The 23,897-nt window shown below is 34.5% G+C and overlaps 5 protein-coding genes across 9 annotated transcripts; 2 read left to right on the forward strand and 3 right to left on the reverse strand.

Annotated features, from left to right (window-relative positions):
- The first annotated feature begins 6 nt into the window (after positions 1-6).
- Positions 7-3,729, forward strand: LOC111395663 (probable folate-biopterin transporter 4). The gene is made up of 5 exons (XM_023021755.1): positions 7-45; positions 1,602-2,057; positions 2,622-2,819; positions 2,938-3,075; positions 3,239-3,729. Exons 1-5 carry the CDS (start codon positions 17-19, stop codon positions 3,498-3,500), a joined length of 1,083 nt encoding a protein of 360 aa, XP_022877523.1. The 5' UTR covers positions 7-16; the 3' UTR covers positions 3,501-3,729.
- A 669-nt stretch (positions 3,730-4,398) lies between these two features.
- Positions 4,399-6,802, reverse strand: LOC111395664 (protein FATTY ACID EXPORT 5-like). Its single transcript, XM_023021757.1, has 3 exons — positions 6,475-6,802; positions 5,528-5,615; positions 4,399-4,682 (listed from the first exon to the last, which is right to left on the reverse strand). Exons 1-3 carry the CDS (start codon positions 6,671-6,673, stop codon positions 4,610-4,612), a joined length of 360 nt encoding a protein of 119 aa, XP_022877525.1. The 5' UTR covers positions 6,674-6,802; the 3' UTR covers positions 4,399-4,609.
- A 1,476-nt stretch (positions 6,803-8,278) lies between these two features.
- LOC111395666 lies at positions 8,279-10,081 on the forward strand. The gene is made up of 2 exons (XM_023021759.1): positions 8,279-9,692; positions 9,975-10,081. Exon 1 carries the CDS (start codon positions 8,416-8,418, stop codon positions 9,676-9,678), a length of 1,263 nt encoding a protein of 420 aa, XP_022877527.1. The 5' UTR covers positions 8,279-8,415; the 3' UTR covers positions 9,679-9,692; positions 9,975-10,081.
- On the reverse strand, positions 9,895-12,907 carry LOC111395665 (purple acid phosphatase 18-like). Its single transcript, XM_023021758.1, has 5 exons — positions 12,609-12,907; positions 11,472-12,140; positions 10,581-10,769; positions 10,414-10,502; positions 9,895-10,324 (listed from the first exon to the last, which is right to left on the reverse strand). The coding sequence occupies exons 1-5, from the start codon at positions 12,741-12,743 to the stop codon at positions 10,129-10,131; spliced, it is 1,278 nt and encodes a 425-aa protein (XP_022877526.1). The 5' UTR covers positions 12,744-12,907; the 3' UTR covers positions 9,895-10,128.
- Positions 12,908-13,950: 1,043 nt separating this feature from the next.
- LOC111395667 (polyadenylate-binding protein RBP45-like) lies at positions 13,951-20,695 on the reverse strand. 5 transcript variants are annotated; one of them, XM_023021761.1, is made up of 8 exons: positions 20,563-20,695; positions 20,152-20,488; positions 19,387-19,858; positions 15,612-15,667; positions 15,400-15,530; positions 15,215-15,311; positions 14,990-15,133; positions 13,951-14,269 (listed from the first exon to the last, which is right to left on the reverse strand). In XM_023021761.1, exons 2-8 carry the CDS (start codon positions 20,458-20,460, stop codon positions 14,267-14,269), a joined length of 1,212 nt encoding a protein of 403 aa, XP_022877529.1. In that variant the 5' UTR covers positions 20,461-20,488; positions 20,563-20,695; the 3' UTR covers positions 13,951-14,266. The 5 variants fall into 5 exon arrangements, 3 of the variants coding, with proteins under 3 accessions (XP_022877529.1, XP_022877528.1, XP_022877530.1); XM_023021760.1 differs by having other exon boundaries at positions 20,152-20,670; XR_002702843.1 differs by lacking the exons at positions 13,951-14,269; positions 14,990-15,133; positions 15,215-15,311 and adding an exon at positions 18,979-19,062 and having other exon boundaries at positions 15,463-15,530; positions 20,152-20,679.
- Positions 20,696-23,897: the final 3,202 nt, after the last annotated feature.

Consider the following 23,897-nt stretch of genomic DNA (forward strand, 5'->3'; position numbering starts at 1 on the left):
TGTTGTAATTGATGCCATGATAGCTGAAGCAGTAAGATCTGAACGGTACGTTTCCATTATTAAATATGTGCTCTCTCGCTCTCTCTCTCAATGCTATGTTATTTTCCATTCACATATTTCTGTTTAAGATGATAAATTTTTTAACTTTATAAATTGTGAAACATAAGATATGGTAGGAAATTGGCCAAAGTTAGGCAAGATTTTAATTAGCTATATACTCAATTTGTGAAACGTGTGATGTATTCGGCTATTGGGCAGAAAATTAGCCCTCAGACTAATTTTACAGACTAGTTTGCTGCTTGTTATTGTCCAAGGGTTCAATTCTTGTAAATTGATCACCAACTGCAAGTTAAGTTCCTTTTGATGTCAGATTAGAGTTGAATAATCCGAATCCGTATTTGTGTAACTATCAATACAGAAGTGGTTGGAGTGCACCTGTAGGTTTACTATTTCTGTATAGACATAAAAGCTTGACTGGGGAACATCAAATGTTTTTGAGAATTTCCAAGTCAGTGATATTTGCAGCAAAGATGGAAATGTTGATTTGATGCAAAGGTAACAGATTCAGGCTAATGATCAAAGCTTGAACTTTGCACTCAAAACAAAAAAAACACGACTTTCTTTTTAATCCTGGAAATTTATTCATGAAATCTTGATTTGATTGATTGGTCTTATAATTTTGGATTCGGTCAGGTACTCTGATCTCAATTAATTGCAATTTTGTAGAGCCGTAGTGTGACAGATTGTCAAAACTACAAAACACTGAGCTTTATCATCGTTTGTGACTTTGCATTATATTAATTTGACACATTGATCAGCCCCCAAACATCAATCAAATAATAAAAGTTGGATCTACGCCCCTCTATGGGCTCCATTATAATGTTTTTTTTTTTTTTTTTGGGAGAAAATGTGTTTTGGAATAGTGATTTTTTAGAAAATGTGTGGTTAAAACGTAAGGAAAATTTTGGGTTTACACGAAACATTATTTTATAGGAGAATGCGTGGTCGAAAATGAGTTTTAAAAAAATAAAAAATGGAGCCCTAACAGGGGCTATGTTTGTATCTATTGTTGGGGTACTTAAAACTATTTCAGTATGCTTAACATTCTTGTACTTTATGAAGCATGGAAACTACTAGGGTCGTAGCGTGTCCATTTCCAACATGTATCATGTCAAACACTAACGCTTCTAGGATACTCCAAGACATGTTTCCAACAGGAACTTCATGCTCTTTTTTACACCTACTAGTAATAAATAGTTCAATTGAAAGCTATTTCAACATACGAAATGGCTACTAATACGACTTAAAAGAATTTACCAACAAAAACAAAAGTAAAAAAGTATTGATTTTATTAAAAATATATATATATAATTGTATAAAAGTAAAATATATTATATAAATTTACTTATTTAAAGAATTAAAATTGATGGGTGAGAGTATCCTACTTTTTAAAGTAATCCAGTGTCAACCTGTCCACATTTGTGCTTCTTAGCTTGTACATGATCCTTTGTTCTTTGAAGCTCTCTATCTCTGCATGCTTGTGTATATTTTTCTTTTTATCAGCTTGCATGAATTAAGTTCTTATGAGTATACATGAACAGGGCCTCATTTGCTGGTGATCTTCAGTCCATATCTTGGATGACAATGGCTTTGGGAGGAATCTGTGGGAGTTTGCTTGGAGGATATGCACTAACTAATTTACAGATAAATAAAATATTTTTACTTTTTTCAGCATTGCCGACCATCCAGCTATTTTCTTGTTGTTTAGTGGAGGAGAGTTCTGTAAACAATAAAGATTTTCCCGAACATTCTACTTCAAATGGAGGCCCCCACTCAATGAATGGTAGTTCTTTTCGCAAAGACAATACTTCTGCTGAGAGGTCCAACAGTGTTTCGAAGCGAAAGAAGAGCCAGAAAAATACCAAAAATGGAACAGTTACCGTGAATAAATCCCAGGTATCTAAAAAAGACAGATCCTGGGCAAAACGATGGTTTCATTCTCTGAAAATGGCCACTTTTACATTGTTTAGGGCTTTTCGGCAGCCAATCATTCTAAGGTAATTCTTTCAATCCAGCTGGTTCATATTTAGGTTGTGACTAACTTGTGTCACTTTACTGCTCTACATTGGAAATATACTAAATCAATGTGTGCGAATGTGAACGCGTGAAATTATTTATTTCTGTAATCACTTTATGGATGCATATAAATAAGGCTCCATTAAAGAGATGAACTGGATTTTTGAGGTAAACATCAGACAAGTAGAGCCACCCTTTGACCTACACTCTGAATTTGTCAATATTGTACTCTACAAAGAAAAGGTTACAATTCTAGTTATGAAGATAATTAAATTAGCAACGGATGACAATGTTACTGCTTTCGGTGAGTCAATAGCAATAAAAGTCTAAAGCTATAGTGAAGCGCTGAGATTGATGTAAGTATGCAGGTTATCATACTCTATTTTAAAGAAAATTCACCTTATTCCCCCATCCCCCAATAATACTCGAACCTAGGTCAATTTCCTGTATTAAATTGTTATGTTCTTATTCTCTCTTTTATTCTTGTGGGTTGATTTATCATGCTAATGATTGTTTCTGGTGCTCATACTCTTTGGGAAGTCTAGACCAATGGCTTGGTTTTTCCTCGCACATGTGACATTTCCAAACCTATCAACTGTCATGTTCTATTACCAGACAGAAATTTTGAAACTGGAAGCATCCTTCTTGGGCACAACACGTGTTATTGGTTGGTTAAGCCTCATGATTGGAACCTTTATTTATAACCGGTTCTTGCAGAAGATGAAATTGAGAAGGATTCTATTGTAAGTTGATCTTGTACCCAGATTTTTTATATGTTTTCTTAAAGTTAAATGAAGAGATGATCATGGGATTTGTTTTTCTAAATTGCTTATTCTTTTGATATCTATGTATTTATCGCAGGTGTGCTCATATTGGGTTGTCTATTTTGATTCTTCTGGATGTAGTTTTGGTGTCTAGATCAAATATATCATTAGGCATATCAGACAAGGTTATGGTGCTTTTTGGTTCAGCTCTCGCGGATGGCATCAATCAATTTAAGTATGTACTTCACATTTGATATTGGAAGTCGATTTTATTGCAGTAGATTATTACACCCAGATAAAGAATTTATGTACTCACTTGCTTGGCTATCTATATGTAAGCGATGAATCTCAAAAATCTTACAGTTATCAAACTAATCCAAATCTCTATTTCATCACAGGTTCATGCCTTTCCTCATCTTATCAGGGCAGCTTTGTCCACCTGGGGTTGAAGGAACTTTATTTGCGCTCTTTATGTCTATTAACAACTTAGGATCAACAATTGGATCATTCGTAGGTGCAGGACTGGCTTCAATTCTGAATATCTCCTCGGGTTCTTTCGACAAACTTATCTTGGGAATCATTATTCAGTTTTTCTGCATCTTCATCCCAGTCTGTTTCCTATTTTTGATACCGAAGGAAGCTACAGGTATATCAGCATAGTTTAGAACATAGAGCATTCGAATTAAAAGAAATTCATTGGGCAACGGGGCGACCGAGATTTCTCCCCCTCTTTAAATTACTGTGACTTTTTTTGTTCTAGACAGCGCAGTTAGATATTGGGATCGAACTGAAATAGCTATACATGTGTAATTTTCATTACTTACTGACACAGATCATTGCTCTGGAGATTTTGGTACTTGGTGAAATAGATATTGAGAAATTGTTTTAATTTTTGAAAAGTTGCTGCAAACGTGTTGTTCAAAATTGGTGTTGAACAATTGTGTATTTGTTGTTATATCCCGACCATTTATACAAGTTTGAGTCATGTAAATCACTGAAAATTATTGGTTCATGCGATGCCTGTAAAGCAAATGTAATGATGAAGTATTAAAATAAGGTGGACAAATTTAATTCAAGACGTACTAACCAAACTAAAATTGAGTAGACTCAACTAGTTTAGTTCTATGTCATTTGATTTAGATTCAATATTAGGGTGCAAATTTTTTTTCCCAAATTACACTAATCAGACCAAATCAAATTGAAGTAGCCAATTCAACTTGATTCCAATTAAAATATGATTAATTTTGATTTATAGAATCAATAATTGAATTATTTTGGTATAACTATTAGTTGTAACTTATTTTTGTACTATTTTCAATATTAAATAACTGGTAAATCAATTTATACGAATTTAATCTTGATACTTCTTTAAAAAAAAGCTTGAAATGTTTCTTGTTCTTTGCTAATTTAATGAAAAATGATTGAAGGGGAGGAAACAATATCCATTAATGCTCATGTTGCACAGTTTAAAAATCCTTTGAATTCTTCATGTTTTTCGACTTTTTCAAACAAGAGACTGTAAGCTCTGTATGACAGGATACAAATTCCTTTCGCCATGGGAATGAAAATACTGTTGCATCAAGGAAGTAGTGAAAACAGTTGGATTAACAGTCAAGGAAATACAAGCATCCTTCGATTAATACAGTCACTCTACTCAGAGAACACAACAAAAAGACTAGCCAGAAAGATCGACAAATCCATGATTTTGGGTAATTGTTCCTCAGTATATAACAGTATGGAATCAGTATAGGCAGAGACGCTACATATCATTACTCAGTCTTGGGCGGGAAATGATTGCCACCAGTTGCAATCTTGTACAGATAGAATATGGTCATGAGGACACTGCAGACGACATTAGAAAAGCAAACCAATCAGAATAAACTAAGGGCGTTCAACATGAAACGGAGTATGCGATGCCACTCAAAAACAAAGCTCTTTACCTTCTTAGACAACATTCTCAAACAAAATAGAGATCACGACAGAAGTTGGGACTTCTTCCCACCAATTCAACAATTTGCAATCAGAAACTCGTGGATTTTAGTCATTTTCCCCATTTTCAGAATTAACTTTTAGGTTTCCTAGGCTTAATTTCATTACATGTCCTTTCAGCTAAGCTTAAATACAATTTATGGAAATATGTTTACTAATAGATCTGCATGATCAATCATCTATTGATCTTCAATATCCCTACTTGCAGCATCTCAAGGCGAATGGACAAAGAAACTCCAACTGAGGCACACACGTCCTAGAGTATTCAGATTTTTTTAGTAGAGAGTAATAAGGAATTTAGAACAGGTAAAACCATGTGCACCACCAAATCTTCCCCTAAAAAATAAAAAATTCATCTGTCTTACAAAAATATTCAACTCTTCAAGGATTTCAGAAAGTTTTTCTGCTTATTGCACTTTTCATTTTTGAAATGTAACTTACGCCTTGCTATAACAAGGAAACTACGGCTATGACATGTGGTATGTAGAAAAATTAAACACGTCAAATTATACAATATGAATATTTTAGCATGAAGCCAACCAGCATAAAGATGAATTAGAGCTGCTATACTGAGAAGAATATGCATCCCAAGTCTTTTTATGAGAAAACAAAAGGAATGAATGCACCAACTCCAAAACAATACAAGTTTGAATACAAAAGACCAGATGCAAAGCTGCTAGTTATTCATTTTCAGTTACCTGATCCCCGCAACAATGCCAGCAGGCATTATCTTTGAAGTTTGCATGTAACGCTGTCCCATGACCCAAGTAAGTATGGCAGCACAAACTGTTTAAGACAATGTAAAATTCATAAGAACAAAAGTAGGTACAACGACATTAAGCCCACGAGTAGTAAAAATTCTTTAAAACTCATTTTCATCACATTCTCCCAATAAAATAAGTTTACACCTGGACTCATAATTTTCCTACTTTTAAACACATATTCTCCCAAAGAATCACTTTTCACAAATCTATTCTCAAAAAATCTACATCAAACAAGCCCTAAATTACTCAAGAAATTTGACAATTAAAGAGCTTCCTCCATTTTGATTCAACTCTAACGGTGGATGAGAAAAAGCTACGATGCAAAGCGATATTCGTTTCTTGAATAGTTGGACATGAGAAGCACCACTATTCTTCTAAGTTTTCAGATTCAGGGTCAAATTTCATACAATTTAGTGTGAAATCTACATCCAGCACTTAACACTGACAAAACATATGCTCTTGATATTCTATAAATTATTTTTCATTGTGCAACAATAACCTGAAATTCACAGAGATAAGCGAGTTAAAAAGCCAGTCCCATATTAACAAATTAAATATCTATGAGCACAGCATCTGGATGAGAGAGTTTCCTATTTCAGTTGCATAAATAGCAAGAAGAAACAAGATGACATCAAATCACCTTTTTTTTTTTAATACTAGCAGAAACCAAATTCATTTTTCCCAGATCCACACAAAATTTTATAGTTGTCTTCTTAATTTCTTGATTATAGTTGCTACAATTAGATCCAAGCCACATAATTTAACCGGATACGGCTAAATGCAAGATTCTCCGATAGACATCAAATAATCTCAAAACAATTAATTACCAAAATCCCATATTAATAATTTCCATAAGTATGCTTGAAGAAAATAAGCAGTACCAGTTTCAATAATCAAGGCAAAATAGGAGTTTTTGCGCTTGTGGAAAGCTTGGAGGCTGAGATAACCGGCGAGAATGAGCAAGAATCCGGTGCCAAGTCCTCCGGCGAGTGAGGCTGTGCTGCCTTTCTTGGCATATCCAATGATCCCACCGCACACCAGAATCAGCCCGTATGGGATTGTAAAGCAAAAATCATGCATTTTCAACAACTGGGCCTTTGTAAAATATTCAAATTTTCGAAAATTTAGGAGAATTTCAGAGGAAAATTTTCAACAGCAATGGCGTGTGGTTTGGTTTCAGTTGGTCAAATGTTCGTGTCACCAACTCCGTTACGGGGCTATCGGGCCAGAAATATTCTTGTAAAATGTCCAATTTACCCTTGTCATTAGGCTAAAGGTCTGAACTTCGAATGACATTCTTGGTGGGGGTAAGGTATCTTATTGATTTGGTCATGAAAGTGTCTGCGTGGACACCACACTCCATTGGTTTCTTTCCAATTTGGTTTGTGTAAATTTTCTGAAAATAGATTTTTATTAAAAGTGATTATTTTTAAAAATGTATTAATTAAAAATATGAAAAAATTAGGAGACTATAGTATTATTATGTCAACGTCACATGACAATAAGGCCACGTTTGAAAGGAATTTTGAAAATTGATTTTTTGATCGTTAGAAAAAAAGTGGGGTCCATTTATGAGAAAAGAAGTCAAAAATTACGATTGAAATAGTGAAATAACGGTCAAAAAATCAATTTTTTTGGGTATAAAATCCCTTTCAAACATGCTGTAAAACACCTATGCTTTCGAAATACATTTTTAAAATTATATGAATTGAAAATTTTGTTTTCACTCTTTTAAAAGTGAATTTGATGACAAAAAATCCAATCACACTGTTGGGTGAATTGTGATGCAAGCATACACGTTGGCCTTCTGTTAGTTTTAACTTTCAAGTCAGATATTATCTTAGGCCCCGTTTGATTGCACGAAATTTTCCATGGAACTTGGAATTCGAATTCCAACTTCCACTTTTGGCCTGTTTGATTGACAAAATTTTTCAGGGAATTGATTTTCCATGAATTTCTAGGTACAACACCTTAAAGCGTGATTTTCCACCTTTTTTTTTCCTAGGGGATAGATGGTTTTTGGTTTTCCACCTTTTTTTATTTTTTATTTTTTGCTTTTTTTATTTTTTTTTAATTGTTGGCAATGGGAACAAATTTTAGGAATAATTGTAAAAGATGATATCCCTGAAATTGACAATTTCCACGTAAAACAAAGTCAAACGAACATCAAAAAATACTTTTACTTCAACATTTTCCACGTGAAAAATTTATATAATCAAAGACAATAATTTACAATTTCCATGAAAACAATTTCTAGGTAATTCAATTCCTTGGAATTCATTTTCTTTCCATGTAATTTTCCTACTTGTAATCAAACGCACCCTTAGTGAAATTGACGGCAAAATAGAGTAACCAAATTTGATCTAAGTTGGTGTATTATAGATCACATTTGATTAGTGTAACCTAAATTTTCATTCTTGAAAATTCGAAACAAATTAAGACCCAATTGGTTGAACAATTCCATGTGGCCCAATACGGAGGTGCCACACGGCCCTCTCAATGCCTAGGGGGTTGCTCAAGTGCCCTTTCCCAACAAATTAACTTTAAAATAAGGTAAGAATTTATTTCAAAATAAATATTTTTTTAATAAATATTGAACTCAAACATGTTTACAAGTAAAATATAATTTAAAGGTAACTTGTACATTTTTCTATAGATTCATTAGGTTAGGATAAAATATTAATTACAAAACGATGTCGTATTCAATTTCGAATCAACTGCCCTCCATCTAGGGTTTCCGGATGACATTCTTCAATTTCTATTCAATTTGTTTCTGAATTCTATCAATCGGATCGACCCATAACGTGAAATGATTGGATCGAATGTCAATCCAAGTTCGGATCCCAATAGGACTACGACCAGGATCCGTGCCATTATCCTCCCTTCTCAATCCATTATGTAGCAAAATCCTCAGATTTCCTCGAATCCAAACCCTAATACCCCAAATGGTTACTCAATGCGGAGCCAGTAAGAGACCAACTTGTCCATCATGCTCCAAACCGAGCCGTATTTGCCTCTGTGTGCGGCTCAAGACACCAAGGCTTGATAATTCTGTAACCGTTACCATTTTTCAACACAGCCTTGAGAAAAAGCACCCTCTTAATTCTGCCAGAATCGCAACTTTAGGGCTTAAAAATGTCGACGTGATTTCGGTTTCTGATGTTAATTTACAAGCTCGTTTCCTTATTAGATTACTAGACCCGAGTTATAAAATGGATCGAGATGATTTGGAAGAAAGCAGACTTCTTTGGGGGCAAGTGTCAAGTCAAAGAGAGAGGAAAGATTGTGTTGGAGCCTCAATTTCCGGAAATGGCGAAATGGGATTCGGTTTTGTTGATTTTGATGGTGTGAAAATGCGTAAGATTTGCAAGAACAATGCAGTCTTCTCGCGAAATTCATCTATGCTGAGTGAAAGCATCCATTCCAGGTTAGAGTCAGGTGTAATGGACGAAGTGTTTGATAAAGAAAATCCAGCATCTCGAGGTCCAAAAAAAACTGTTATTGAATTTACCATTGAAAAGTATGGAGCTATTAGATCCTTCTATCATTGTTCAATGAACCCAAACAAACAACAGACAGAAAGTCTTGATGCTCTATTGAATTCTGGTGTAGCCATTGGTGATATAAGAAAAGGGTTTGTTGTAGAAAGGCTTCTAAGAAAGCCATTGGATGGGGGCAATGAGTACCAAGAAACTGAAGAATTTGAAGCTGTAGTTCCTCCTGGATCAGTGCTTCTATTTCCGAGCGAAAACTCAGTTGGCATTGAGGGATTAGATTTCGAGGTGAGAAATTTGATTGTGCTAGATGGAACATGGGCCAAGGCAAAGAGAGTGTACAGTGAGAACCCATGGTTGAAACTTTTGCCACATTTAAGGTTGGATACGGATAAATTGAGCTTGTATAGTGAAGTGAGACATCAGCCAAGGGCTGGATATTTGTCCACAATCGAGAGCATTGTATATGCAATGAAGGCTTTGGGGGAAGATTCTGAAGGATTAGATAGTCTCTTGCACGTGTTCGAATCCATGGTAGGCGATCAGAGGCGAAGCAAGGATGAAAGATTGAACAAAGCCTCTGAACTCTGAGCATCCCATAAACTGTAAGCTCATAAAATCGATTTTCATACAAAAGATGATTGGTATAGATGGTTGTCTCTCATTGAACAAAATTTCCGCATTATCTGACTACAAATTGCCCTTCGCTTTGCTTAGTTGCTTCAATGTTTATTTGCTTTGAGAAATTTATTTGCAACTTATTATAATGGAGAGGATAATCAGCTATCGTAGAGGACGTTGGCTTGCTAAGATAATAAATACTTGTGGCCGAATAGGACATATTGCGGATAAGATAGTAACACATTGTTACCATATTACAAATGTAGTCATGCTGGTGAAAAAGTTTGGAGCTAATGATCCATAAAGAAACTGGGCCGTCCCAACAAAAGGACAAGTATTTACATATGCCTAAGGAGTGCATCCAGTTAGAAAGCAGACAATCCCACGTCGACCGATTTAAGGTTCCATGAGCATGTTTCTTTATTCATGACTCCTTTCAGCAAGGCACCTTGAACCAACCAAAGAGGTTATCCAGACTTGATCGGACCTAATGGGTTCGTCGTCATCATTCCTATGCCAGCTCCAAAACGCGTGAGTCGAGTTCACTATCCTGAGCTCGCCATGACCAAAGCTTGCTTCACGGAAGATCGACCACTCAGGTTGGGGTTCCGAGTACCTGTAAATAAATTTATAGTTACAGATACAACTGTTTTGTGGTTTTCTTGCTTGGCTTTGTAATGCACAGATCTTACTAAGTCGACTTACTCGTGTGCTAAACCTTCTCGGTTTCCTCCATCACCAATTGTTATGTGGATGGGTCCACAAGTATCTGTTTTACCATTATAAACGCGTCCCTGTTGCACAACAGAATTAATCAGTCAAAAACCCGTAAATCAAATATAATGATGGAAGCTATCACTGGTGTAGCTTACCGAGCGCTCATAAGCATGCACATGACCAGCAAACACAACATCCACACCAGCTGCATAAAGCAACGGTTCCATGGATGCCATCATGTCGTCATCTTCGCCTTGATGAGCATAATTACTGTTATACCATGGCACGTGGAATACTACAACGAGCCAGGGTGTCCTCTCACGGTCCACCTTTGAAAGATCAGCCTACAATTCGAAGTTACATAAACAATTCAGTTATATCAGCACAAGATCAACTCAAAAAATCATGCATCAATAATAGCAAAATGTTACTCCCTTTTCACGATCTAGTTCTATACAATGTTTATTCACGGCAAAGTTTGATTGCCTGAACAAAGTCAGGTGAACCTATCGGTCTATTTGACGATGGGAAAGAGGTTTCAGCTCTTGGATATTTATTTGCCGTATGCCCATAAGAGATGTATAAAATGAACCCAAACAAACAATCTAGATAATCTGGATTATTTGTGAAGGGGCAACATGGGAGTTGGAACCTTGTTGAGAATGATCATTGTAGATAGTCGAGTGTTTTGGTACCAAGTAGAGCTAGTGAGGCGTTAAGGTGATCGGTAGTAAGCTTTTCATACTCAATTAGCGATATTTAATCAGTAAGACTAGAGATAGAGAAAGACTGGTCTTAGGATAGAAGCAGCAGAAGGCACTGCAAGAGTGAAATATAATTTGCATCGCGTGAGTTAAAAAATTAGCCCATACACAAAATCATCCACTATTATTCGAACAACTAAGTATACCTACAGCATTAATTTCCTGACCCCTTATCGTGTATAAAGCCATGAAACCTGAATGCCATACTTGTTACTCTAAAGCATAGACACAAAATGAATTGATCAAATATATTCCATGCAAGAAAATATTTTGTCCACTAACCTTCAGCCAACTATATTGATCAGAGTACTCGTCATAATCTGTGTAGGAACCAAGCATGACAACATGAACTCCTGCAACTTCAAATGAATAATACAGATTTGAACTAGACCCACTTTCCTCAAATGGCATCTTCCATCTTGAGTTATAAGATACGAATCCATCCTTTAAGATTGGTATTTCCTCCTTCTCGTGGTTCCCCTGTGTCACCATCCAGGGCCTCGCACTTGCAAGTGGCTGCACTAGCTCCCCGAATGTGTCCCACTTACGCTGCATGTAATCAGCATACGAGAGGTCTCCAGGAAGCACATATACATCGTATTTGCACTGCTCTATGTGGTCTATAGTCGATTTTGTCCATCCAGTCTGACCCAAGTCGCCAGCCACAGCAAAAGTAACCGGAAACTGAGATGGTGGGGTTTTGAACTGGAACTCAGGACCATTGCCCCCACATCGATAGAAATACACAGTGTCATCTTCAAGCGGCCCAATGACAGTATGGTGAATCTTTCCTGACTTATAAAGGAAGTAACTATAACTAGTACTCTCTCCTTCAGCTATAAAGTTGTAGCTTTGGGGTGACGTTCCATATTCGACGAAGGACGGAGAAGATTTATCAATAGTGATCCACGTTATCCGCATGTGTTTATCTCCTGCCAACGAGATGTGAACCTGAAATGGACATTAACGCAACGAAGTTCAAGAAAACCAATTGCCAGTTCAAGTAGTAAGCCAACGTGTTGACAGAAAAAAAGGATCAACAGAATATCTCCAAATTAGGGAACTTTGATGCCAACGATCTCTTAGAAAGTTCTCTATTTTTGAAGAATTTGATTCCATGAAAAGAATTCAACTCTATAATTCGACCATGAGCAAATCTTATGCAATCACACAGAGTTAAATCAGGTAAATGATGATGCACCTAAACAGTGTGAAGAAATCTAGTCCAATGACTCTAACAGTCCCATAGGTTAATCAAATAACAATTAACCCATTCTATTTCAACAAATCAAAACGAATCCAGACATCCCACAACCAGAAAAATCAATTCAAAGCATAAAAAAATAAAATAATAATAATAATATCTTAGGAAAATCCACATATAAATCAGAAGTAAAAACAGCGAGAATCGAATTTCACCTGTTGAGGATGAGATGAGTGCTTAGGGCTCCATGGAAAGTGCAAAGTTTTACGAGGCGGAGGTCTAACGTAATCGGCACCGGTGCCTACTACTAAAAGCACTGTTAACACAACAATCATCGATTGCATTTCCATAATTTTCGTTCCTCTGTCCGATATTTCTTTTCGTGTTAAAAAACAGGAAAAAAAAATGATTTTTTTCTCAGTAGATTATACAGTGAATGATCGTCTAGACAATTATCTGAGATGTTTTCCTTCGAACTTTTGAACAGTCATTTAACGAATTACGTTTAAAGATTCCGCGTAACGTTCGGATCTGAAAGAATATTTCGATTTTTGACAAATTAGTTTCATTTTTATGATTATATCTTTTCTATTTTGGGAGGGGTTCATTATATTCAATTCAAATTTTACTAATAATTCATCTTTGTAAATATTTTCAAAAGCATCAAATTTCTTAAAACGTTTATATCTTAAGATTCGTTTTGCAAGGTTTCTACGATTTTTTCTCATGAGACTAAGAAGTTATTTTAAATTAGCTTCTTTTAAAATTTCTTCTAAATTGGCAAAAAAAAAAATCGATTTTAAAAATTTAATCAAACGTGTTCAAAATAACTTTTGAATCTCAAAAATAATTTTTAACTTTTCAGCAGTGCAAACAAATCCTTATACGTTATACATATGCCATAAAAATCAATGCGAATCCAATTCTTAAAATTTTTAATTATGTAGCAAATTTTACTTGTATATAGTTCACATAACGTTTTCAGAAAGAAAATTAGTAGTGATCGGCAAATATTTTTCCTCAACAACATTTGAATCTCCAAATAAATTTTCTTGATTTTTGAAACTCATAAACTTTCAATGTAAAATGGATATAGCTTCTTTTGAACAATTTTTTAGGGAACATTTAAATATCCAAAATAAAAATACTATGTCCATCTCACAAAAATAAACCTATTTCGTTTTTTTATGTCCCAAATTATAAGTCACTTTGATTTGTTTGAAAGATCGTTCTTGGTGTACATCACCAAGTACATAACCCTTATGTACCCCAAGAACAACCCTTTTTTGAATCGTATGGACTCCGAAAATATTCGATTGCAAGATCATGATTAGGCATTTTTAAAGGGTGTTTGGTTAGAATTAAAGTAGACTTTTTAGTAAATTTTGATAGAAGTTTTTGAAATGTATATTTGACAAATTGTGTAACTCATAAAAAATGTAATTAATATTGATTGTTTGACTTTGACTTAGATCAAAATCAGATTTTAATCCAAATCAAACTCGTTGCCCTAATTTTTCTCCAACCATTGCTATAGTATAGTGACCGTACTCCATGTAAACCCACATTATCTCATGGAAATTCAAAATATAATTCAAGCCATGACAGTTCAAATGTCGAAAAAACACTAAAAATCAAACATTTAATCATAACAAAATTCATCACTCAAAACCTCCGAAAGCTAAAATTGGAAATGAAATTGGAAATGGTAAACAGACTCCACAGTAATATGGCAGAACACATCATCATCCAGTACACAAACCAAATTCAGTAACATTATCCACCAGTAATGCTAGCTGGATACATTGGTGAAGCTAATCAGGGACACATCAAAGCTAATTCCCACAGCTCCAAGAATTCTGACCATTGCAGATCACTGCAAAAATTACAGCATGTAATCAGAATCCTCCAACACTATAACATTATTAATAATAATAATAATAATAATAATAATAATAATAATAATAATAAAGCGAATCCATTCACTTCTTGTCAGCCACGAGTTCAATTCGCAAAAAAGTTACCAATATCAAATTTGAAGGATAACCGGCCACAGTGTATCAGGTTTGCTGATGAGGAATTAGCATAACAACTCGATTTCATCCTTCCTTCCCGTGCTCATGGTCCAAGGGAAATTCTTTTTTAAGATGTGTTGCAACAAGGGGGAAGTTCATACTTTATAACTCAATTTATTTATTTATTATTTTATTTTATTTTTACTCGATTAAAAAAGAATAGAAAAGAATAAATAGGAAAAGTGATACAAAAGTAACTATGATCAATTTTTGAGTCTACCTATAAGAGATCGTGTGAAAAATGAAACTGATTCTTTCATTTCTTTGTGCCACTGGCCATCTACCGGGTGTTTCGGATCCATTGCAAAAATAAAGATAAAATCTATTCCCACATACACCCATCGTTTAAGAAAAGAAATTTCTACTCTTACAATTTACCATTGGGAGTAACCACTATCATTTGGATTAACCACTATTTTAGACATAACACATATATAGATATGTCTGTGTCATGCAAATCAAGTGAATGTATACCCTTCACACTGCGTAGATAACAGAGAAAAATTGTGATGGAAGAATACCTGCTGTGGCTGTTGATAATTTGCATATCCCGCGCCTCCGTAGTACATGTTTGGATCTTGAGGTGGAGCATAGCTACCATATGCTTCATACCCCCCTTGTGAGTAACCATAATATGAACCGCCACCCAATTGGGTCTGATCTGACTGAGACAAATTAAACTGAAATCAGAACGCTAGTTGCACAAGCAGGATGCTAGAACTCGAAAGTAAAGTTATGACAACAACCTGTCTGTTTGAAGGACTACGTCCCCATGAAAGGCGAATACTTTGCCCACCTAATTGGGTACCATTCAAGCTTGATAGAGCTTGTTCAGCAGATGGCCTGGAGCACAATATGGAAAAGAATAAATACATAATTAAACTGCAAAACTTGCAAGACCGTATTACACCATATGCATGCGCATGCTTACCTATTAGAAAACTGGACAAACCCACAACGCTTTCCTATTGGTATTTTTACATGGACTAGTTCACCATATGGGGAAAAGACTTGCTTCAAATGGTCATCCGTAACATTGGGGTCTAGACCACCAACAAATATCTGCACTTGTCACTTGAAATGAAGGTCACTACTATAAAAGTTAAGAGGATATATAATACATAAATAGAGAAAACTACGCACTGTGGTATTATTTGGATCGCTGTCGCCCTGATTTCCCTGAGTATTCTGGAAGGAAGCTGCAAATGATATATGAAAGTGAAGAAGGCCGGAATAAACATTAAACGAAATCTTTAAGGAATCACTATGGAAACCCAGGACAAGATGGAATCTAAGAGGAATGTGAAAGCACCAAATGCCGAAAACGAGAATATGGACATATGTTATTACCTTAACTGGGGGTGTCTCATTTCATGGGAATAAATCAGTGCCCCCACACCCACCCACAAAACAAAGAACTATTTTCACCAAGCATAAGGTAGTTTCGCCTACCTCAGAAAAGGGACATGGTCCAACAACCTCCTGTTGCATGTGTGTAATAAAGACAAAAAATCTATAATTCTATTCTTTCACCCAAAGAAAGAAAAATAATTGCTTTAACTTCTTCGTGTGTACAGCAGTGTGTTTACAATCACAACAGAGCAAGTACATCAAAGAATTAATTGTGACGGTGACGACCTAGAATATGAATGAACAATAGCATGGAGGGCTCCCGTTGCAGAATTGAATTGTATTGCACATCGGCATCAATAACAACCACGGTCAAATATTCTAAAATATTGCAAGCGTGCAACCATGCACCTAAAGTTTATTTTTGTAAGCAATACATGTACATGTGTCCATGCGTAGAAGGCATCTAATTAGTTTCTCCAAAAATGCACACCTATAGCTCCAGATTCTTTTTACCTTAGATTATCCAGCATACAGAAACAGCACCATTGCCTGAAATTATGCCTCCACACCAGTTAAAAAGGTGTGAAGGATCACAAAATTCATAATATTCCACTTAATATGTAAGTTACTTTTTATCGGGCTCTCAACAGCAGCCAATATGACTGCACCAGCCTCAAATAACAATTTTTTTTTTTTTAATAAGTAATCAAATAATTTTATTAATCAATGGATAATACATGGGAGGTATATTATCAAGTTAAATAAGAAAGAAACGACATAAAGCCTCAAAGAACAAATTGACACGTAATAAATCAACATTGTTATGAAGAGATCCATAAATTTATGAATTTGATTGCATTTATGGATCCAGACTTTCTTATGGTATATGTGTCGCAAAAATTCATTCTTCTTGTCTGAAAAAAAAGATTGAAGATTGTACTCCAGAAATGATCAAGAGAACTTGCACATTTTCTCCTAAAGAATCACATTGAATTTTCTTTATCCATGCATTAATTTAAATTTGAAAACATAAATATTATCTATGCAAAATCTATCCTTCGTTATGGGGCCATCAGTACAACTTTCACTACCATAAAAACGAGTCTCAACAAAGCTTCCAATGTCAAGTAGTCACAAGTAGGTCCTTAATCATAGATAAGCAGACTATGAGATGTTCTAGTACTTCCAAGATTCTAAAGTTTTGTAAAATGCCATATGAATCAACACTTCTCTTCACGTTACCATGGCCTCTTAGAATCACACCAACAGCCAAATGGCCACACGAATCCACTTCATGACCAAATGCGGACTCGGCAATTACCACCCAGAGAAAAGAGAGAGAGAGAGAAGAAAGAAAAAAGAAAAAATGTGGTCCTTCAAATATGAAGTCAACATAAGGTCAAGAACCAGAAGCAAGAGAGTTTCTTACTCATCTTCTTTGTTGACCTTAATTAAACATGAAGTCAAACACAAAGCTGATTTGCTCGTGCATTTGCACTATCATGTGGCTATCAGGTTGATTTTCATGTAAAGCACAGCACATAATTATGAACTTTTTCCATCCCACTAGATGTTGTGGACACTAAGTCCTCGCCAAGGCCTTTTAATGTGGGACCATTCAGATTTGGGGAGAGGATGGATGGAGTGTAGGGCAGAGGAAGAGAAAAAAGTATTAACATAACTTTTGGCTACAAGCCCTTATGCTGTAATTAAGCCAACCGACAAACCAATTGCACAAACTCCTTAAAATTTATGCTAGTAGTGAAGAGCTCTCTAACTAATAGAGATACCACTTCCTAAGAAAAAAATCAAAAGATACAATAGGATGAAAGCAACGAGCAGATTTTTTGTGAAACACTTTGACTCGGCCACTGAAGAAGGGAAAGGCTGACCGACAGAGTAGACCAACTTACAGCTTGATCTCATGCCATGGTTGAAGTGTTAGACTCTATAGATGGAATTATGTATTAGGTTAAGAGAGGAGAAAACACCATTCAGCACAAGCTTCATAAGCCTCTTGCGAAGAGTCTAATCTTGCTAGTGATATGCTGGACAAACATCATTGTAAGTTGTCCAAGTTGCCAAGAAATGGGTCCTTAGCACAGTCGGCTTGATTGAACATTTCAGCAATCCAAGTGGTAGGTGGAATGAGTTCCTACGATACCAACTTGCTCACATTGCTGATTTCCATTTGCCAAAGGGAATAAATAAGATTACCACAGACATTAATTTCTGAAGGATTAGCTAATGCATTGGAGAAGAAGCAAGGAATGCCCAAGCAGAAAGGTTTGTTACAGATTTTACTTTCATAGAGAGCAAGGGGAACCTGCAAAAACTTAAGAATGTGCACTACCTAAAAAAATCAACAGGTAAAGAAGGGAATTTGAGAAGAAGCAAGGAATGCCCAAATTATGTAGATCAATGTTTCCTAGAGGCTTCGTGATGATTGAAATAGAATAACTATTAAAAACAAATATAAGAGTTTAATAACTACATACCCACTCACATTCCAGATGACCAATAGAAGTATAGAGAAACTAAAAGGACACCTCTAATTTTTGCAAATCACTGTAACAATAAATTGGACTGTTCTAGAAGTTCCCAAAAGATGTTTAGAGAGCTGTCAAAGTTCATATTCTACAGCTTATTGGCGATTCAATTAAAGCCAATGATCAATATAGTTACAAAATTGAAAAGAAAGCTTCTCAAGGAATGATTATACTAAAAGAAATACTTGTATTAAAGAAAACATTTCTTTAAAAACTTTTGCAGGCTAAAGAAGGAGGAAGAGAAAGTTGCATGACTACAGGGAAATGTAAAACCAAAGCCACATCTAAAAACTTTTGTCTATTTACTTTATATATAGTCATCTATATCCATTCTGTAAGTTAAATTTTGAAGAGGTCTCCTAGAAGGCATTTGGGAAACGAAACAAAAATTGCATGACGGAATTGATGAAATAGAACGACAAAGAAGTGGACTAATACCAATAAGAAATGTAGAGGCAATGGAATGTAATCTCCAAAGAAAATGAAATTTAATTTAATTGACTTGTAACTTAAAGAATACGGAATTGGAAATAAGTGAATTGCAGCATAAGAAACGCCACAAAGAAAAGATAAAAAAGGAAGCTTATCACCAAAACAAGTTAACTGACCTAAAACGAGGCCATGCATTAACGGGGAATCATTTCAGCTGAAATCAGTTCCAGGCCCCCATAAATGAGAACCTCTGTTTCCTGCTGTGAGACAACATGAGTTTTATAAGTTTTATCAAGTCTCAACAGAACTACAGGCGCCCAAGTTTAGAAAAAGTACTGGAAGGAAATGACTTGGTCTAAGTCTGGATATCTTCGAGACCATATCTATAAGATCGTTAAATTTGAAAACGCCATAAATAAACTCCAAAAGCACATCAAGGAAGGGGTAACTGCTCAATCAACTTGCAATTTTGAATTTTCTACAGCATGCACCACACAGTTCGGAAAAATAAACAAGCCAATTGAAGAGATAGATCAACATAAATTATTGACCATGGATGCAGAAGATACTACTGCAAAACATACCTTTTGGAGTAGTAGTAACCATAGGTGTTTTGTTAGCAGCAGGGCCAATTCTCATGGGCCTAGTTGAACAGGGAACACCATTCATTTCAGTCATAGCCCGTTGTTGTTCACCCTCATCCCCAAATTTAACAAATCCATAACCCTTGGAACGTCCAGTGTTCCTATCAGTCACAACTTTTGCACCCTTGACTGATGAGTACACGCTGGAAAATGTCTCTTGTAGGAGGTAATCTGTAACATCACCAGACAAATCTCCAACAAATATAGTGTAGTCAGGCATATCATCTGTGCGCCTTTGACCGGCACCAGGAGAAGCCCAGTTCAGGCGGAAAGTTTGCTCAGCATTGGGCATCAGTGCGCCATTGTAGGTTTGTAAAATATTTTCTGCAGCAGCATGAGTTCTGAACTCAAGAAACCCGTAATGCTCAGACTGACCAGTTTGCTTGTTACGGATTACCTTTGCAGATACGAGCTGGAGATAGAAGGCGACAGTTGGTGATCACAGAACAACAGATAAACCACAATAGATAAACAACTAAATTGTTTAAACAAGGGATAGAATATTAAAATTCATAACGCTAACCCATAAGCAAAATTCTTATTTCCATTAATACACAGTAATCGTGAGAATAGATGCACAACAGACTGCATAAATTAATCAAAAAATCTAACACTGAAAAATTATCAAAAACACAAAATATTTGAAACACTCCGTAAAATTTTTAACAAATATATATATATATATATATATATATATATATATACCTCGCCAGTATGGTAGAAGCAAGAAGTGAGATAATTCTCGTCCATCCAGTACTGAAGGTCCCCGATCCAAAGCGACCGAACCTCATCAGGTCCACCAGAGGCAACTGCAGGAGCAGAAACATTTGCTGGCGCGGCACCATACTGCTGTTGCTGTTGGAATGGTGGTTGTTGGGCCCAGGTTTGTGGAGCTTGAGGAGGCATCATCATCCATTGCTGAGGCGGGTACTGCTGTTGCTGTTGCTGGTGCTGGTGCTGGTGCTGGTCCATTGACATTGGTGGTGGGACAGCTCCTCCGGGTTGTTGCATCATTTTGAATTGAAACTAAAATTCCTTAACCCTAATTAAAATTTGAGAAAATTAGGGCATGAAAGTGAAAATTAAAAAGGAAAATAAATAGGAGATTTAGCTAACCCTAATTCGATAGGGTTTGAAGAAATGGAGGGGACAAAATGTATCGCGGCGAAGGAGCCTTATACAGGGGTACCGAATACCGATAGAGAGTCGGTGCTGGCAGAGTACATTAAAGTCGCAAAACGCAACACGACTTTGTTTACACGCGAATTTAATCCTATCGGTTCGCACGAATAGATTCTGGTAGTAGTGATGACAATTCGAACCATCAAAATCAAAAATTGCGGTTAATCGAATTGAACGAGCCAAAAAAATCGAATCGATAGTACAATAAGGTGCGTATGATATTTGATTTTAATAATTCGGTTTGGGGCAGGGCGAGTATGGTATTTACGCCATCAACCCAACCCGAATCGATTAAAAAAAATAATATGCCAATTGGGCTTTCCGTTATTTTTTCTATAAATGAAAATTGAATATGAATTCAGGTTAGAGTTTTTGAGTTATTGAGTAGGAATCAAATTCGATGCATAAGGATCAGTAGACAATAATATTGTTTAGTATCGTTATATTGATAATATTATTTGTTAATTTCGATATATTTGGGATTTGAGACATTATTTGCATTTTCATTTGAGATATTATTTGCTAAATTGACTTAGTATTGTATTTTTTTTATGTGTTATACGAGAATTTTAGAATATATCAACTGTTAATTATGATAATAATAATTAATTTGAGTATTGTGAAATGTGATTTGTGATTTGTAAAAATTGAAAATGAGAAATTGGAGAATTTATAATTTGTGATAAATTGGTGTGGGAAATTGAAAGTTGAAACTTTAATTATATTTTAAAATAAATTTTAATTCTAATACAGATTGTGGAATTATTTTTTCAATCGATATCACAACCTAGTTCTTGTAGTGGTACATCTAATCCTGTAACTACTTCCAGTCGAGCAAACGATTTATTAAACATTGATAATACAAAAAAGTCTCATGTATCATTTATTTTATATTATTTCAAATTGTATTGTACTATAATTTGATGTAAATATACAATTTTTACATTTTAGTACATTTACATATAGATAGAATAATTTTTTAATATTATTTAATTTGATATTAACAAATAACATCATTATATGACCGTTAACTGTTAACAATCAACATCGCCTTAGTTAGGTCGAAATCCTGGATTTGCTCATGTTCGTTGTTATTAACCGTCCTAATAGAGTCGTATCCAGATGTGAATCAAACTAACTTACGTGGTTATGGTACAGTATATGGTATGGCCAATAAATTGAAAGTTCGGTGATGATTTTGGCCGAACTGAACTGTTACCACCCCTACTTGATAGTCATGTTATTTGTAGCATGTTTGGTTGAGTTTTGAAAAAATGGGTAATTAGCACAATTTTTTTTTACCTTTTAATGTTATTATGCAAAATGTCCTTACATGTCGTTTTTGGATTATATTACTTGTATATAAAAATAGTGCATAATGGATTGCATAACATTACATAGAGAGAAAAGATTGGATGAAAAATTTGTTTGTATTTTAAACTAGCAAATAATAAAGTGATATGTGACATTACATAACCCATTATGTAAAACTTCATCTACATATATGAAGGTCCTTCATTTTTTATATTTTCATCCCTATTTTCTTATTTTCATTGCTAAAAATTTCATTTTCATCAAATTTCTCAATAAAAAAGTGTAAGATGACAAATATACATTTATATTTAAATAACATAAAATAAAAAGAAAAGAAAAATTATAAAACAAATTACAATTATACTCTCAAACTTTTTAAGAAACTGCAAATGAGTCCAAATAAACTATTAAAATGTAATTAGTACAAAACGTCCATACATTTCAATACGTGTCTCTTTTTTTACTTTTTTAGAAAATTCTGAGAGTATAGCTGCAATTTGTTCTTTAATTTTGTTTTATTTAAATAATATGGTATATTAGTCATTTTACAACTTTGAATTGAAAAAAAAAATAGAGGAAATGATGATTTTCACAATGAAATATGAATATATTGGTAAAAATGTCAATAAAATGAAAGGTGGAGACGTTTTACACAATAATATTGAAATGTAGGTACTTTTGTGCTAATTACCATTTTAATAATTTATTTGGGCTCATTTGTAATTTTTAAAAAAGTTTGGAGGTATAATTACAATTTAATATTTAAATTTTCTTTTTTTGTTTTATTTAAATAAATAATAGAGTATAATTATCATTTTACAGTTCTTTTAATTAAAAAATTGAATGAAAATGACATTTTTCGCAATAAAATATGAAAATAGGGTTAAAAATGTCAAAAAATGAAATATATAAAGGTCTTGCACAGTAACATTGAAAAGTAAGATCGTTTTATGCTAATTATCATTTTGAAGTAATATCTATTCTTTTTAAGAAATAAGCAAACATATCTTTGAGAAAAAACCTATTTCAAAACACTCAAACCGTGATTGGCCAAAATAAGCACTTAAAACTACTTTTAGCCCATATTTCTGGGATTTAAAATCTTTTTTTTTTTTTGTAAATTATAATAAAAGTTAATAAAATATGAGGTTGAACGTCTATGAGTGCATAATATTCGACTTTTGATTTAGACCCATTAAAAAGGGGATTCAATTTTATATTATCTCGTTTCTCTATCAAAATTGTTGTTGCAAATTTCTATCAAAATGAGAGGAATGTTGGATTAGGGGTATTATGAGTAACTTACCAATTTTTTTAAAGGAAAATGATAGTCTGCTAGGGTCATTTGCACAGACCCTTCCCAGATTATCTCTTAAATAAGGGGCCACACCCATTTTTTAAGGACAAAAAACAAATGCCACCCTTTCATAGTCTGACCAGGATCTGTGCAAATGACTCTGGCAGACTGGCATAGTCCTTTTATATATATATAACTTATTTTTAACTATAATTAATAAAAAAATATTTATTCTTAAAGACTTACTCACTTATAATTAGGCCCTATTTGATGACCATTATTTGTTTAAAATAATGTTTGAATAGTGAAATTTTAGAGAATGTGTGGTGAAGAGTAAAAAAAAAAAAAAAATTTAATTTACATGCAAAATATTTAATTTGTGAATTTGAGACTAAAAATAAGTAGGTGGAATAGAGATATTTGAAATAATGATTGTCAAATTGGGCTTACTTTTTATCCGTAATATATTTAAATAACTTATTTTTATTCTATTTTTAAGTAAATTTTTACTCAAAATTATAAGTAAATTCTCGCATTTCAAGATAATTAATTTTTTATCCGATGTCAAAATTATCATTTCAAACAGGGTAGGCAAGAGAATATTCTAGATTGTATGAGGGCAATAATGTCAAAATTCTGCAGAAGGAAGCCCCTCTAA

Source organism: Olea europaea, chromosome 6 (genome assembly GCF_002742605.1).
Source record: "Olea europaea var. sylvestris chromosome 6, O_europaea_v1, whole genome shotgun sequence".
Taxonomy (NCBI): domain Eukaryota; kingdom Viridiplantae; phylum Streptophyta; class Magnoliopsida; order Lamiales; family Oleaceae; genus Olea; species Olea europaea.

What these genes read in the sequence shown, in the direction of transcription:
- LOC111395663 (XM_023021755.1), top strand. Translation starts at nt 17, where the DNA reads ATGATAGCTGAAGCAGTAAGATCTGAACG. An exon ending in CGGCAGCCAATCATTCTAAG is followed by an intron (nt 2,058 to 2,621) that starts GTAATTCTTTCA and finishes TGGGAAGTCTAG; the next exon opens with ACCAATGGCTTGGTTTTTCC. An exon ending in AAATTGAGAAGGATTCTATT is followed by an intron (nt 2,820 to 2,937) that starts GTAAGTTGATCT and finishes TATTTATCGCAG; the next exon opens with GTGTGCTCATATTGGGTTGT.
- LOC111395664 (XM_023021757.1), bottom strand. Translation starts at nt 6,673, where the DNA reads ATGCATGATTTTTGCTTTACAATCCCATACGGGCTGATTCTGGTGTGC. An exon ending in TGCCTTGATTATTGAAACTG is followed by an intron (nt 5,616 to 6,474) that starts GTACTGCTTATT and finishes TGTCTTAAACAG; the next exon opens with TTTGTGCTGCCATACTTACT. An exon ending in GGCATTGTTGCGGGGATCAG is followed by an intron (nt 4,683 to 5,527) that starts GTAACTGAAAAT and finishes TGTCGTCTGCAG; the next exon opens with TGTCCTCATGACCATATTCT.
- LOC111395666 (XM_023021759.1), top strand. Translation starts at nt 8,416, where the DNA reads ATGTCAATCCAAGTTCGGATCCCAATAGGACTACGACCAGGATCCGTG.
- LOC111395665 (XM_023021758.1), bottom strand. Translation starts at nt 12,743, where the DNA reads ATGGAAATGCAATCGATGATTGTTGTGTTAACAGTGCTTTTAGTAGTA. An exon ending in TGCATGCTTATGAGCGCTCG is followed by an intron (nt 10,503 to 10,580) that starts GTAAGCTACACC and finishes GTTGTGCAACAG; the next exon opens with GGACGCGTTTATAATGGTAA. An exon ending in CGAGAAGGTTTAGCACACGA is followed by an intron (nt 10,325 to 10,413) that starts GTAAGTCGACTT and finishes ATTTATTTACAG; the next exon opens with GTACTCGGAACCCCAACCTG.
- LOC111395667 (XM_023021761.1), bottom strand. Translation starts at nt 20,460, where the DNA reads ATGATGCAACAACCCGGAGGAGCTGTCCCACCACCAATGTCAATGGAC. An exon ending in GGTTACTACTACTCCAAAAG is followed by an intron (nt 15,668 to 19,386) that starts GTATGTTTTGCA and finishes TATCATTTGCAG; the next exon opens with CTTCCTTCCAGAATACTCAG. An exon ending in GCGATCCAAATAATACCACA is followed by an intron (nt 15,531 to 15,611) that starts GTGCGTAGTTTT and finishes TGACAAGTGCAG; the next exon opens with ATATTTGTTGGTGGTCTAGA.